This window comes from Heptranchias perlo, chromosome 1 (assembly GCF_035084215.1).
Source record: "Heptranchias perlo isolate sHepPer1 chromosome 1, sHepPer1.hap1, whole genome shotgun sequence".
Lineage (NCBI taxonomy): Eukaryota > Metazoa > Chordata > Chondrichthyes > Hexanchiformes > Hexanchidae > Heptranchias > Heptranchias perlo.
The window spans coordinates 57,306,060-57,322,275 of record NC_090325.1 but is presented as its reverse complement, the minus strand read 5'-3'; the positions used below and the strand labels follow the sequence as shown (position 1 = coordinate 57,322,275).

The following is a 16,216-nucleotide window of genomic DNA, read 5'->3' as shown; positions in this document are numbered from 1 at the left end:
TACAAATTATGTTTGTAATTTTTTCCCATTGCCTGCTTTTAATAAATAATACAATGTCAGGCCTTTGTGAACTGTTGTAGCACTATAAAGCTCCCTGTTTTGCGATAAATTTGGCTATTTTGCAAATTGCAGCATTCTTGCAAGTTTGAATTGTGAAAGTAATTCATTTTTATTCAAATATAAAATGAATTATTACTATTGTGCCTTCTGTTTCTGGTTTCTAATCCATCGACATGCTCAATAGAAAAGTCTGAGAGAAACATTGGTGCTTAGGTTTATCTCTGTCTCTTCCCATCCACTGGAATCCCAATGTAGCTGACGAGTCCTGTCGATTCCTCCACTCACTGGCACTTAAATATTAATCAGTTGCATGTGTGAAGTGCTGGTTCTGTACTTCACCCCGACTGTCTGACCATGTAGGATGTTACGAGCTGACACTGTCAAAATGGGTTGCATTTACTCGCACAGTTGTTTGAAGTGCATGTTGCTTAAATTTTTAGAATTAATCTAACCGTTCTTCATGATAAAATGGAAAGTACGCATTAGAGGAGTAGGATGTGCCTGAAGTGATCTTAATACAAATATGTAAGATAGTAAATTGTATGGAAAGGATAAATCTAGAAAATTCGGTTTCAAATGAGTAAAAGACACGTTTAGGACTGATATTAGGAGGTTGTTCACACGAAGAATAGAATAGGCTTCTGGATAGAGTCGTGGAGGCAAATACCCTGGATTCATTTAAGAAACAATTAGATGCTGCAGTGGGAGCTTTAGGAATTTTCTGGATGGGTGAAGTATGATGGGCGAAATGGCCTTTCTCTTCCATCGTGATGTTTTGATGCTGGGTACCACCTGTATTTTTCTAAGGAAGGTTCTGATCTTGCCTAGGTAGTGCCAAGTAGAGGTGAGCCACTGTGCTAGAACTTAATTTTAATTTTGTTAGTAATCCATCTTCTCCTTTTTACTGCTCCCAGGCTCTGCTGAAAGCCTGGGAGGGGTGGATGGGTCACATGTTTGTCTATATACACTATTTTAATCACATTAATACCTGCCTCTCAAAAGGCCTTCGATAAGGTACCGTATTGTAGACTCAAGACTGAGGTCAGAGCACGTGGAGTCAGGATACAGGTAGCAGAATGGATAGCAAGTTGGCTGCAAAACAGAAAACAGAGAGTAGGGATTAAGGGTAGCTACTCAGACTGGCAAAAGGTGCGAAGTGGTGTTCCACAGGGATCACTGTTGTTCACAATTTACATTAAAGATTTGGATTCGGGAATCGGAAGTACAATTCAAAATTTGCAGATGACACCAAATTGGGGGGTGTAGTTTAATACAAAGGAAGAATGCGTCAAAATACAAGGGGACTTGCAGAATGGGCGTGTAATTGGCAAATGAATTTCATTATAGATAAGTGTGAGGTGCAATTTGGTAGGAAGAGTAAGGAAGCCACATACTACTTGAATAATAAGTCTAAATGTCATAGAGGAGCAAGGGGATCTAGGGGTACAGATACACAAATCACAACGACGCAGATTAATAAGGCCATAAAAAAGGCAAACCAAGCACTGAGGTTTCATGTCTAGAAGTATAGAATTGAAAAGCAGAGTAGTCATGTTAAACTTGTATAGAACCTTGGTTAGACCACACTTGGAGTACTGTGCACAGTTCTGGTCTCCATATTATAAAAAGGATATAGAGGCCCTAGCGGAGGTGCAAAAAAGATTCACAAGGATGATACCAGAACTGAGAGGATATATTTATCGGGAAAGGCTGAAAAGACTGGGGCTCTTTTCTCTAGAAAAGAAAAGGCTGAGGGGTGACCTGATAGAGGTCTTTAAGATAATGAATGGGTTTGATAGGGTAGACGTATAGAAAATGTTTCCACTTGTGGGGGAATCCAAAACAAGAGGTCATAAATATAAAATAGTTGCTAATAAATCCAATAGGGAATTCAGGAGGAACTTCTTTACCCAAAGAGTGGTAAGAATGTGGAACGTGCTACCACAAGGAGTAGTCGAGGCAAATAGAATAGATGTATTTAAGGGGAAGGTGGATAAGCACATGAGGGAGAAAGGAATAGAAGGGTATGCTGATAGGATGAGATTAAGCAAGGAGGGAGGAGGTTTTTGTGGAGCATAAACACCGGCATAGGCCAGTTTCTGTGTTGTAGTTTTGATGTAACTCGATGTAACTTTTCCCAGGTTTAAATTTTCACTAAATCTGAAGAATTTTCACTTCATCAGACTGTTGGTCCTTTTTTGACATTGGAGCAAACTGGAAGTGGAACCCAAATATGTTTATATGGCCCAAAACATGTTTAAAATTTTAATTGGATCTTAAAATACACCTACTGATGACTTCCTTTTGGAAGCATTGAATGCATTTCTTTGTGGGTGATTATGTAATCGTTACCAAAATCTACTGTTGGTTTTTTCACCAAATTTACAAAAACAAACATTGTTTTGTGACAAATTATACCCAAACATCATGCTAGCAGAGGTTTTAAAATTTAAAGCAAATTGCTTTGCCTTAGAAAGGTGTGGGAGTTTCCAAGAAATGAGAAAATAACTTTTTTTTTAAAAAGGTGGTAACTTAAAGTGCCTTAAATATTTTAAAATGCAGAATTGAATGCAGTTTCAAGTTTTGGTCCCTGGCTCCTAGATAAAAGACATTACTTTTTAATGAATAGTTAGGTAGTAATGGATTGATGTAGCTAAAAGAATATTTGATTTTTTTTTTCTCTTCCTCTTTTTCAGGCAAGTTATGGGGTTGAAGATCCTGAGTATGCAGTCACTCAGCTGGCCCAAACAACCATGAGATCTGAACTTGGGAAGCTCGCATTGGACAGTGTTTTTAGGGTAAAGTAACTTATAATTCAGTGTTTCCTTTTTCAAGGTTGTATATTTGCTGTTTTAGATAGTTCATTGTTACTATTAACATATCTGGTTCGAAGAAGGAGCGTGAAGTGTTACCAATTGGAATACTGGATGGAAAGATCCATCTCCGGGTGGTGTTCGGTGGGGGATTCCAGGATATTAACCCATCGAAGATGAAGGAATGGTAATACATGTCCAAATCAAGATGATGTGTGATTTGGAGTTGATGGTGTACCCACGACGTTGCTGCTTTTGTTATTCTCAGTGACACAGGTCACAGGGGAGGGAGGTACTGTCAGGATAACCACGGCGAGTGCATCATGTAGAGCTTAGGTACTGCAGCCGAGGTGCACCAGTGAAGGAGAGGGTGGATATTGAGTCCAGTGAGGGGGGGCTTCAGTCAAGTGAACATCCCCTGTTCTGAATGGTATCGAGCTCCTTTAGCCATGTTACGGCTGCACCCTTCAGGCGAGTGGTGAGTATTCCATCACACCCCTGATTTGAGACTTGTAGGTGGTAGAGGATTTGAGGGGTCAGAAAGTGTGTTATTCATCGCAGGGTACCTAGTCTCTGCCCAGCTCTTGTAGCCACAGTATTCATCTGACTGGTCCATTTAAGCATTTGGTCTTTGGGGGTCAGAGAGGACTTGCCCAGAGTATTTTCCTGAATTGGCCTAAGGTTTTTTACCCTCTGTTTTTGCGTCTCTCAGGGCATTGTGTGACTCAGAGTGTGTTGATGGTGCGTGTAGGTTTCACCATGTCGAGATGGAACAGGGTTGATGGACTAGCCAGTCTTTTCTTGCCCTTTTTTGTACATAGATCTTAAGACTTTATTGGTGAACTCCCTAGAGGTGACATTTTTATTTTTGAAGTTAGGTTTGGTCTGTTATAATTGAAGAAGGACTGCAGAGCCATGTGGAGGAATTTAAATAAATGAGAGTTTTGTGTGCCTGATTTCACTATTCAAATTTAGTAATTTTGGTAAACCCCAATTTCAGTTTGGATGGACCTTCCTTTTCCTAAAATGTTAGCAGTGTCCTCTTTGTGTAAAGAGAGGGGAGCCCCTGTTCATGCTTGTGAAATTGAGCTTTGCAGATTTAATAAATTGTAGTAAGGTGGTGTCCACAAACTTTCCAAGGAAAAGGAAATTTAAAAGTTGTTTCCAAAGACATCTCCACTAGCAATGCAGGAAAATAGAGGACCATAAGAGGTTTGTTAGTCTATCGGTCCAGTCCTAAAAACAAATACATCTCAAACCCACTCCCTCAAATATTCTAAATTTTCCATAAATATTTCTACACAATCTGGCGCCACTGCCTCTCTGCCCAATCAGATCCAGATGTTCACCACCCACGCATGGTTAAATCTAAATTGTCTGTGCAGCTTCCCTTTTCTAATCCTGGTCCTAGAATTTATGTTGCATTGACCATCCTAAGACTGTAGGTTAAGAAAATGCATCTACTGGACCTTGGCTGCTGATTTATTTTTTGTCTTATTCCATATTATGTTCTGCAATAATCATTGTAATGCACACCTCATTACATCCTGCAAAATTCTTGATTCTTAGGGACTGGGTTTAATGTATTGAGGATAATATTCTATCTATTTAACTTTGATCAACTTTGACTTTCTGACACACCTAGGACAGTGGTGTTGACTCATCTCCATGTTGCATTTTGAAGACTGAAAAACTCCCCTGCCTCTCTCATTGCTCTGCAGGAACGAGAAGTACTGAATATGAATATGGTCACTCAAATAAACCAAGCGGCAGATATGTGGGGAATCCGCTGCCTGAGATACGAGATCAAGGATATCCATGTTCCACCCAAAGTAAAGGAAGCCATGCAAATGCAAGTATGTGTGAACTTTGAAGTTTTCTTCAAGGAAATAAAATATTGGCTTGCTTAGCATTTTATGCCTGGGAAGTGTTATATTTCTCTGGAATATACACAGGAGGGTAAAACCACAGTACATCTCATTTTATAATATTGTGCTGTTCATTCATTTGCTTTATTTATTTCATTTGTCACAAAAAAAACTATTAGAAATTTGCCTTCTGCTGCTTAAATATTGGAAGTCCTGACACACTTTATTATGAAATACATTCATGGAAGTTTTGTTTAGAACAATTTAGCAATTTTCTTCACTCTCCATTTTAAAAATTATTTTCCATCTTTTTCTAAACTTCTCCCTGTACCATGCACTATTCCATAACTGGGAAGGAAGCCGGGTGACCTACCGTCAGGGTCCCTGATAATGCCCCCACCCCCAAGCCAGCCACAAGGAGGTGCATGAGAACTAGGGTGACGTGCCTGTCAAAGCTTTCCTCCCTGATGTGCCTCCGCAATTGGTGCCTTTCTTCATGGTCTGATCTCTTGTCGTAACTACTTTGCTTTTTGGTGATCACTCATGCATTTTGCAATCCTGATGCACCATGTTTGTGCACCACCAGGTGTTCATGTAGTTTATCACTGTTGGATACAACAGATTATAATAAAATATGTGCCGTGTGTGTAGATTAATTTTAGAATAGATTTTTTTTCTGTACTATATAATTAATTCTCTTTTTGTAGCAATATTTAAAGGTCCTGACCGACCTTTCTGGTTTGATGGCACCCCAAAGAGAATGTGGTTTGTTCATTGTGTTACATTGTCTCAGGTTGAGGCTGAAAGAAGAAAGCGTGCCATTGTGCTGGAATCTGAAGGGACCAGAGAAGCTGAAATCAATATTGCTGAAGGGAAGAAGCAATCTCGAATTCTGGCTTCTGAGGCATCAAAAGCAGAACAGATTAACCAAGCTGCAGGTTGGCTCTTCACTGCTGAGGCTACACCTTTTATTTTTTCTTTTGCTTAAATTGGTCTCTCACATCTGCTTTACAAATGACTTCATTTATTTTTCCACAGTAAATTGCAGATTCTGATAAAGTGGCAAAACACATCTGAAATATTTTGAAGAATAATTGGATTACATTTTTAGCATGATACATAATAATGCTCATCTTACACTCCAATGCTTGTGGGTCGGAATCTCACAGCTGTATGACGCAACTGTGGTAATTTTTTTTTCTGTGGTTGGCTGCTACAGAGCACTCACTGTGACAAAAATGAAGTTTTTGTGGCTAGATTTGGTATGGTAGCTGTCCCTTTTAAGTTCAGTCACAATGCATAAGGTGTTAAAATGCTAGTTGCACCCAGAATCTTGTACCAAGTTTAAATGGATAGTAATGTTATAAGTTTAATTTGGTTGTCTGAAAAGGCTGAGGGAGGAGCCAAGCCACTGTTGAACAAAGAGAGAGAGTCATTTGTTCAGTTATATGTAGGATAGGCAGTTATTTTCAAATGTGGTCAACAGTTATTGAAAATTGAGGGTGTCTCTATTAACTGATTTTGGCGATATTTACGGATCTGTAGCTGTTTTAAGAGTCTGATAGTTCTTAAGTGAATAATCTAACTCTAGTAGCTCCCACAGTGACAAGAAACTCAACAATGGCAAGCCCAGCACGAGTGCAAGAGACAACACTGAAGTGTTTGCAAACATCATCAGCCAAATGTGCCAATTGGACGATCCCAAACAGGACCACCTCCCAAGATCCCCACCATCACAGATGCCAGTCTCCAGCCAATTTCTTTCACTCCACTTAACATAAGAAGCGGCTGAGTGTGCTGGACATAATGAAGGCTATGGGGCCTGACGACATCCTGGTTGTAATACTGAAGACCCGTGCAACAGAACTAGCCGCCCCCTAACTAAGCTGTTTCCAGAAAGCTATGACACTGACAAATCTAACTTGGCCAATTATTACCACCCTATCTGCCTTCTTGCATTAATCAGTTAAGTGATGGAAGGAGTCATCACTAGTGACATCCGCTCACATATAACTGGCTCACCAAAGCTCAGTTCAGGTTGCACCAGAACCGTTCAGCTCCTGCCTCATCACAGTCTTGATCCAGACGTGGATGCAAGAGCTGAAGGCTAAAGGAGAGTGAAAGTAGCTGCCCTCGATATCAAGGCAGCATTTAACCAAGTATTGCGCCAAGGAGCCCTAGAAAAACTGAGGTCATTCGGTGTTAAGTGGAAAACCATCCAATTGCTGTTCCCTCTTTATTGCTGATCAAAATCCTGAAATTCCCTGCTGAACACCATCATGGGAGGATCATCAGCACAATGCCTGTAGCAATTCAAAGGCCATGGGATGGATAATCAAAATATGGTGTTGCCAGCATCACCCACATCCTGAGAACAAATTTTTAAAAACGAGAAAGAAACTCTGCATACATGTTTACAAAAGAATATCTTAGCATTTGATAGCAACACCTTTTATTTGTTTTGAGAGGAACTAGATAGGAGTTCTGCCATAAAATATGTGCGTTATGTCACTTAGTTATTTGCTTCGTCTTGTTTAAAATAAACTTATTTATTAATTTAAACTACAAACAAGGTCTGAAATAGTGATGCTGTGTCACTTTACAAAGGTGAGTGAGAAATCCTTGAGACAGGACAATTCCAGTAGCTAAAAATAATCATCAGACAGATCATTGTTCTGGGCATGTTGCCGAAAGCTTGCCTAGATACCCGGACCAGTAAAGACACTCTTGAAAGCGTAGGCAGTTGAAATTAATCTTTGAGAGCAATCTAAAATTTGCAAGGCAAAAAAATCTATAGCAAGGTAGAAAAGATCCAAAAAGGAACCGAACACCTCATGATAACTTTATGCTAACGCCTCCAATGGAGAGCAAAATTGCACTGTCCATCTCAGCACTGGTGGTAGTAAAGTGCCGACAGACAGAGGGGGGAAAAAAAAGGATTTTGAGGAGGGCAGCACAATGCTACAAGGCATTGGAGTATTGTGGAGTGGAAGGTTGTAGATTTGATATCCCCACTCCACCGAGATCCCAAACTGCCTTGTTGGGAGAAACAAACATATCCCAGGAGGGAAGAGAAATTCGCTTGGTTGTTTCCATTAACCCGCTCTCCTAAACTTCCTGGCGGCTGGTGAACAGCTGCTTTTGGGCAGCATACAATATCTAAACGTGTTTTGCATGTCAACAATGGCCAAGATAGTGTGTGTCATGCACTCAAGCTTCCATCTATGTCATTCTGAACTAACTGCTTGGCTTGGAGGTATTCAAAAGCAATCAAGAAATGTTTTGCTTTGCCTATGGAGGTTTTCCTTGTGTCCACAGCAGTTCTCCCACAGCAATGCAGCTGATATTTGTAAACCAGCAGTGTAGAAGATTGCAGGTACAGACCCACATCCTGCTGTGTTACGCCACTAATATATAAGTTTCTTGATGGATTTTACATTGGTTAGTATCACTAGTTTTTACATTGCAGCTGATGAGTTGATTAAATTTCACAAGAGTTTTGGATGAAGAAGGCCCTTCATCCCTGCCTTACTCCCGATCTGGTGTAGAACCACTCGGACGTGGTTCCCCAGTCGTACCGGTGCTCCTGGGTCATTATGCATCCTCAGGAGGATATCAGGGGTGCCAGTGCTTTCCATAGGGAGTTTCTGCTGACAGGATACAGGGAGCTGACTTACACAAGTTGAAATCCATGAAAGGTGGAAAATGGGAGGTCACTGGCGAAATAGAGTCTGACGGTAACAAAGCATTTATAAGGATTTCAGCATCAATGGGGCTGAGCTTGGGTTGGGAGTTGGCATTGCAGCAAAAGTGGAAACAAATGGCCTTGGTGATGGATAAGATGTGGGTTTTGAAGCTCAGCTCTGAGTCAAATAGGATCTTGTGATGCTGGGTTGAGTAGCTTAACTTCTTGGGTATCCCTTACATACAAGCATTCCTCTATCTCTCCTGGTCCTGCATCCTTCCTGAATATCCTGTACCATTGTATGTTACTCACTTCCATCCTCCTGGGTTAGCCATGTCTCGGTGATTCTTACTAAATTATTTTCATTCCAGTCAGGTGCAAGATTATTTCTGTGCAAACCAACATAAACACTTAAATCCCTCTATGAAAATGATCTTGTACTGCTCCCTGTGTTCTGATTTACCGTACGAATCCGTAACTAACGGAGTACATACATGTTTAATCAGAAAACACATTTATCTTCACATTTGTCAGCAGTAGCCTTTTTTAGAAGAAGTGACAAAGATTCCTGTTAACAGCTATTATGTTTTCATTAAATTTTCTTAGTCAATATCTTCCTGACATCTAGTTCCTTCTGAAGATAATACAATGAACAAATGTACCAACATAAGGTTATAATCAAATCTCACAGGTTAAGGTGACCTTTATAAATTGCTCAAGCTCCACAGTCATAGTTTATAGCTTGATTTGAAATTCTCTTTTGGCATGATTACAAGGTTATAATATGTTGTATTTATAACCTCTTGCAATGCAATAATGTTTGTTTTGCAAGTATCAAGGGCCCAAAGCTGATCTGTACAGAACCGAATGAATTAAATTTTCATTTTTGTTATCCAATTCAAATTTGAAAGACTATATCATTGTTTATCAAATTCTGCATTTAGTACCTCAGTCAGAATAAACAATAATGACGATAACTGTCTTTCAGAGTTGTTTAATCTTTCAGCTTCTGTATTAATGACCTCGACTGATAATCTATGGAATTATGCTGTATTATCTGGTAACTGGTTTCACAATCTACCAAAATGTGTCAGGTCATTCTTATTAAGTATTTGTTAGTTAAAAATGGGTTGATACGGAAAAATGAAGTTGAATTGTTTGCTGCATATATGTTTTGTGTCTGACTTAAATGTCTCATGCGCACCTTTTTAATATTTCACTTAACTGTTCAAAGGTGAAGCCAATGCAGTCATAGCAAAAGCAAAGGCAAAAGCAGAAGCCATTCAAATGCTCTCTCAAGTCCTTGGTCAACAGGTATGAAAACGTGAATGCACGGAGCTGAATGACATTAAAATCTGCTTGTGTTTTTAAATGGAATGAAGAAAGACTAAGAATTCACATTTCACTTTTTCCCTTCATGTGATTAACAGTGTGGAAGTCAAGCAGCCTCATTGAGTGTAGCCGAGCAGTATGTATCTGCTTTTGGTAACCTGGCCAAACAGACCAATACAGTTCTTCTTCCTTCAAATACAGGTGATATCAGTAGCATGGTGACACAGGTAAGATGGATATCAACATTTGTAGATTTAAAGTGATATGCTTCTTAGCATTCCAGTTAAGTATTTGGAACCCAAAACACACAACCAGTATAGGCACAAACTTGAGGGTGTTTTAATTTTTGCTATATATTTTACTGCACTGATATTGTTTTCTTTTATTGAAAAATATATATTTTCTAAACGATCTTGAAATTATTCTTCCATGTTGTGGTTTGGTTAGATCGGCTATGGCTTCTTGCTTGACTGAGTTTGGTACTACTCTTTGAGAGATTGAATCGGAGCTCTGTCTTGTTTCAAATCATAAAATTCATCAAATCATGTATTTACTCTATTATGGGTTTTTGGTAGCTATTGCTGATTTTAATTTGATAACCTCTTACTGGAAATAGACTGCCTGTGTGTCACTGGAATACAGATAATTTGTATAATTTGCCAAAGCTTCTTCAAAGGGTGGATGAGCAATCTCTGTCTAGATGGACTGCTTAATGAGTGTTAATTGCCAAGTCCACATAGGTAACGGAAATACTTAATATTGATTACTTGGTTGTGAGAAGGACACCGAGCTAAGCATTGAGTAATAGTTCTGGGTAACAAAGGGGGAACTAACCTGCGGGGAGAATGCTTGGGAAGTAGTGACCATAACCTAATTAAGTTCACGTTCGAAATAGGTAAAGACAAAAGAGGAATTTCAGCTAAGTATTGGACTGAGAAGTAACTAATTTTAATGGCCTAGTTAGAGGTTAATTGTTTAGAAAAATGGCATATTTAAAAGAGTTGGGATGTTACGGGTTAAATACATTCCAATGAGGAGTAAAGAGGTATATCAAAAGCAGGAGTTCCATAGATAAATATGAGGGGCTATAGTAAAAAGAGGCACAAGATAAATATAGATGGGATAATACAGAATAAAACTGAGAATTATAAAAGTTATAGAAAGGAAGCAAAAAGAGTGATTTGGAAAGCTAATGTAGTATGAAAGCAGACTGTCAGTTAACATAAAAGGAAAGAGTGAGGGCTTTTATAGACACAAGTGAAAGGAGAGACCAAGAAAGGATGGGACCACTTGAGAGTGAGGGAATGGAGGAGATGCTTTCACAGGAAGGTGAAAGTATGACTGTAAGAATACCTGAGGAAGATCTGAAAGAGCACCACTGGAGATACGCATTCAAAAAAAATACTGTATTTTTTTTTAAATGCCAATGAGACTAAAAATAGGCCCAGATGGTATGCATCCCAGAATACTTAAGGAATACTTAAAAGTTGAGGAAGAAATCGCAATGGCAGTAGCCATTTCCAGAAACCTTTGCAAATAGAAATTGTGCCAAAAGACTGGAGGGTGGCAAATATTAATATCAATTAATATGTATCTTAGAATACTGAAGGAAGTTGGGAAAGAGTTAGTGATTATGCTAACCATAATTTTCTAAAAATCTTTAAAAATAGCAATTGTACCTAAAGGATTGAGTGGTGGCAAATTTTACACCACGTTCAAAAAAGGGGGTGAGGGAATATAAGACTGGAAATCATAGGCCTATGAGACTTGCCTTGATTATGGGTAAACTTCTAAAATCCATAATCTGTAATGAAATTAGTGGATACTTAAAAATGCATGGGCTAATCAGGACAATTAGCATGGATATATAAAGGCCGAGGGTAATGCTTAACTAATTTGAGCTTTTTGAGGAAATCACGGTGTACAGTTACATACAATGATGGATGTTGTATATGTGGATTTTTAGGTGTTTGATCAATAACTTGCATTTATTTAGCACCTTTTAAAGTAGTAAAATGTCCCAAAGCGCTTCACAGGAATGTTACCAAACAAAATTTGACACCGAGCCACATAAGGAGATATTGGGATAGGTGGGGTCAAAGAGATAGGTTTTAAGGAGCTTCTTGAAGGAATAGAGAGAGGCAGAGAGGTATAGGGAGGGAATTCCAGAGCCTAGGGCCTATGCAGCTGATGGCACGGCCACCAGTGGTGGATTGAAGATAATCAGGGATGCGCAAGAGAGTTGGAGAAGCAGAGATATCTCAGAAAATTGTAGGGTTTAAGGAGATTAGAGATAGGGAGAGGTGAGGCCATGGAGGGATTTGAAAACAAGGATGAGAATATTAAAATCGAGGTGCCATATAAGAAACTTAAGTAAATCAAAGCACATCAGGGCCGTTTACAAACTTGCATTCCTGGATGTGCTCCCCACTATTTGGGGTTTTTATTTTCTTCACGTTTTTTTCTCCTGCTGAAGTTTCCACAAGTGCCAACAACCGTCCGATAGCTCAGCTGCTATTCTTTATTTGTGAGCCCAAACGGAAATGTTGACAAAAGCTGTTTCACTGTGTGGCATCACAGCCAAACCCAAACGAGTCCAGCATACACACTTTCCCAACAGGGGTCACTGAATATCAGTCAGAAGCAGGACCATTAACTCTCTCCCGCCTCATAACCTTGAAGCCAAGCATGATTATCTATTGCTGCCCTGGCTGATAATTGGTTAACTCAACATACCTGGAAATATTTTCTGGTCTGTATTACTCAGAACCACACTGCACTGCATTTACCCTCAGCAATTAAATAGTCCTTAAAGTTCTTTTTAAAGTGAATTACTTGCCCCTAGATTTTGTATTGTCTTCTGTGCCTGGTTTGAAAAAAAATATTTGGAAAACACCTCCATGAAATCTAGATGATTTTTTTCTGCAGAAAGAATTCATGGGGAAATGGTCTTGTTATGTCAGCTAACAAGCTTATCCGCTGCTCTGATGTACATATATATTTGATAACCCTTTCCATTTGGTTTGGCAATCTACAGACTTCAGTGCTATATCCCTTTCTTGATATTATCTGATACTTCCTCCTCTTCCTGCAGCAAACAGATGTTTTCTGTTGGGCAGTCTTCCTTAATGTCCTTTAGGGAAGGAAACCTGCCGTCCTTACCCGGTCTGGCCTATATGTGACTCCAGACCCACAGCAATGTGGTTGATTCTTAATCGACCTCTGAAATGGCCTAGCAAGCCACTCAGTTGTAAAATCTCGCTACAGAAAGTCACAATAAAAATAAAACCGGACAGACCACCCGGCATCAGACCACTAGGCACCAGAACGACAAAGGCAAACCAAGCCCAGTCGACCCTGCAAAGTCCTCCTCACTAACATCTGGGGACTTGTGCCAAAATTGGGAGAGCTGTCCCACAGGCTAGTCAAGCAACAGCCTGACATAGCCATACTCACAGAATCATACCTTTCAGCCAACAAGTCGGGAGAAGCTTCTTTTCCAAAAGAGTGATTAAATTGTGGAACTTGCTACCACGTGGAGTAGTTGAGGCAAATCATAGCCTAGAAGCCTTTAAGGGGAAGCTAGATAAATACGTGAAGCAGAAAGGAATAGAAGGATATGCAGATTGGATTAGATGAAGTAGGGTGGGGGGAGGCTCATGTGGAGCATAAACACCAGCATAGACCAGTTAGGCCTAATGTGCTGTAAATTCTGTGTAATGTATTTTTGTGGTTTTCTGATGTCTGTTCTATATGTTAAAATGCTGTAGGTGCAGACATTGCTTTGGCTTTTTCTATTGCTATTTGTCTTGAATACTAACCTATCTACATTTTGTATGTCACAGGCCATGGGAATTTACAACACCCTTATTAATAAACCAACAACAAAAGAAAAACTAACAATGGATGCTTTTCATGCTGACAAGTCACCACTAATTGGTGGGAGTCAAACATTCCCATCGGAGACATCTACTAAAGGACAGATGAAAATTGCAACTGCAGAATGTGCCGGATCCTGATTGTTTTGAAATTTGAGATGAACGTGTGTCATATCATACCACAACACTTTTATACTCTTGGAAGAATTGATTTTGTTCGGTGTCTGTAGCTTATTTTCCACCTGTACAACTGCATCATGGCTATATGAAAAGTCTTTCTGAATTGATGGGATCAGTATGTTAAATTCCCTGCAAGAGAAAATAAATGTTTAATTATCTTTCTTTTTTCCCCCTCCAAAAAAAAAGTTTCACTGTTTTAATTTTCTTTTTTGCTACATAAATATTCATGTTGCTTGCAATTGAAAAACCTGAATGAACAAGTTATGTTTGGAATGACCACAAAGTGAGATGTTAACCTTAGCAGCAAAAGAAGGGTTGCCTCTGTGGAAAGAGAAGCAGGTTAAAAAAAAGGCAAAGGTTAAACAGAGACTGCTGTTTAGCAACAAATATAAATATTACAATTAGGGATGATATAATTGTGGCAAAAATATGCCATTAACAGACAAAACAGATTGACATTTTGGAACCCGTGTTTGTGTATCCTATTTTTTTAAAGGGAGGAAATGAAAAAATTACAATTCAAATGTGTTAATTCAAGCAATATTTCACAAAATAATTTGTGATTTATGCTGACCATGAGGTAATTTAAACCAGTCTTATCCTCCAAATTTTACAACTGTGTATTTCCACTTAGGAAATAAACTTGTTAGGTGATACCACACAGAGGTCGGATCTGGGCTGATGCCTGTGAATCATGATCTAGCAAGTTTCTAATTTCTGTTGGAGAATGACTTTCTCCATTCCTCCAGGGGCACTGGAATACTAGCCTGCAAACAGACTTTCTTCCCACTCGTGGCTGGAAATTGAACAGGAGAGAGAAAAATGTTTTTACCATATTCTCAATTTGCTCCTTGCTGGATCTGGAAAATTATATTGTTCTAAGTTTTAGTATTCCAGATATGTTTATGGTTACTACAATATTTAAGATTTTTAATTGGTTTTATAAATTCTGTATTACAATATCCCTGATTGTGAAGTTTAGGCAGGGATAATGCAAATTAGCATTTATATAAACACTAGGATTAATACACTGACAAAAATGTTCATCAAGTGCATCAGATGGATGCTTAATTCTTCACTATCTCCATGTTAAGGAATCTTCTGGGGTTTACCACCCAGTTTATATCTAGTTGTTAATGATGCCTACATTTAGCCCACCAAACCGCCTTGCATCAACCAGTTTGGATTACATTAGCATTTAAACTACGAACCTCCTGTCAGGATCCACACAAGTTACTGAGTGAATAAATTAAACTTTGCTAATTATCAAAGATGTTAAACAATTTTTAGTTCATGACTTTGTTGTCTATTAATATTTAAGTTTAAATGCTAAGATTGAGATTGCAAATAATTAGTAGGTAGGGTTAATTGACAAAATAAATAGGTTACAATGACAGTTCAATTATGTCACAATAATTCAGCATTAACTGTTTGATAAATTTACAGTTGAGATCAGTGTCTGAGATTGATATAAATTGAGATTAATTTATGATTAGATTCCTTAGATGGCTGACAAGATAACATTAGAGAGCCAGTCTATTGAATAAAGTTTATATGCTTGTAGTTAACAATGTTTCCAGACTTATACAGTCTCGTCCTTTTGAACTGTTTCCTTTGCCTTCCCCTGGGAGAATAATGTCAGCCTTCTGAGATGTCAAAGTGATGAATTGTACAGGTGTTATCCATTCCACCTGGTTCCTCTGCTCCTGAGTAAATACACTTTCTGCACTTTAACTGTATCTGGACTAACCGGCTTAAATCTGACCACCTTTTATCTCAGGGAAATTTGTACATATAAGTGGCATACATATCTGCCTATATCTGTACAATCTGAATTTCTGTAACCTTTGTCGGAGATGCACTCTCCAAGTTTACGGATACCCTTTTACATGTACTAGACAAAGTATACCTATACCTTCCAGAGTCCCCATCATTTGGTGTGTTTGTGCGAACGCAATTTGCCCGCAATACATAATGGATGGTATAACCAGGTAGCATTGAGTGTTCTGTACTATATACTGGGGATCACTATTGAAAAAACCAAACGAGACTGCAGGCAATGTAATTAGCTTTATTTAAACCACAGTCAAATACATGTCTTAAAAAAATGTTAAATGCTAGAACAGTTTTAAGAATTAACGGTAAAAATTAAAAATGTAATAAAAAATTTATCTACGTTAAAATTGTGCAGTAGTCCTACATACTTCCACCAAAGAACTTTGAAATCCGAGTTTCAACTCTCTGGCAGTATGGATGCTAGACTGTGTCAATCTTTCTCAGGTTCTCGCAGTCTGGTTCTATATCTGAGTGCTGCTCCATAGCACGCCGCAATAAGAGAACAGCAGAGCGAACATTGGCCGCAGTAACCAAAATCTCTTCGCTGTCCAGATCCCTGTTCCT

The 16,216-nt window shown here is 38.9% G+C and overlaps 1 protein-coding gene across 1 annotated transcript in view; it reads left to right on the top strand.

Moving 5' to 3' along the window:
• Window positions 1–15,999, top strand: part of stoml2 (stomatin (EPB72)-like 2) — a 49,001-nt gene extending 33,002 nt beyond the window's left edge. Inside the window, exons 5-10 of the mRNA XM_067985417.1 lie at window positions 2,757–2,858; window positions 4,595–4,729; window positions 5,535–5,679; window positions 9,661–9,740; window positions 9,857–9,985; window positions 13,604–15,999. Of these exons, the coding sequence (XP_067841518.1) occupies window positions 2,757–2,858; window positions 4,595–4,729; window positions 5,535–5,679; window positions 9,661–9,740; window positions 9,857–9,985; window positions 13,604–13,777 (765 nt within the window). The 3' untranslated portion in view covers window positions 13,778–15,999. The remainder of the gene's footprint in view (window positions 1–2,756; window positions 2,859–4,594; window positions 4,730–5,534; window positions 5,680–9,660; window positions 9,741–9,856; window positions 9,986–13,603) is intronic.
• Window positions 16,000–16,216: the final 217 nt, after the last annotated feature.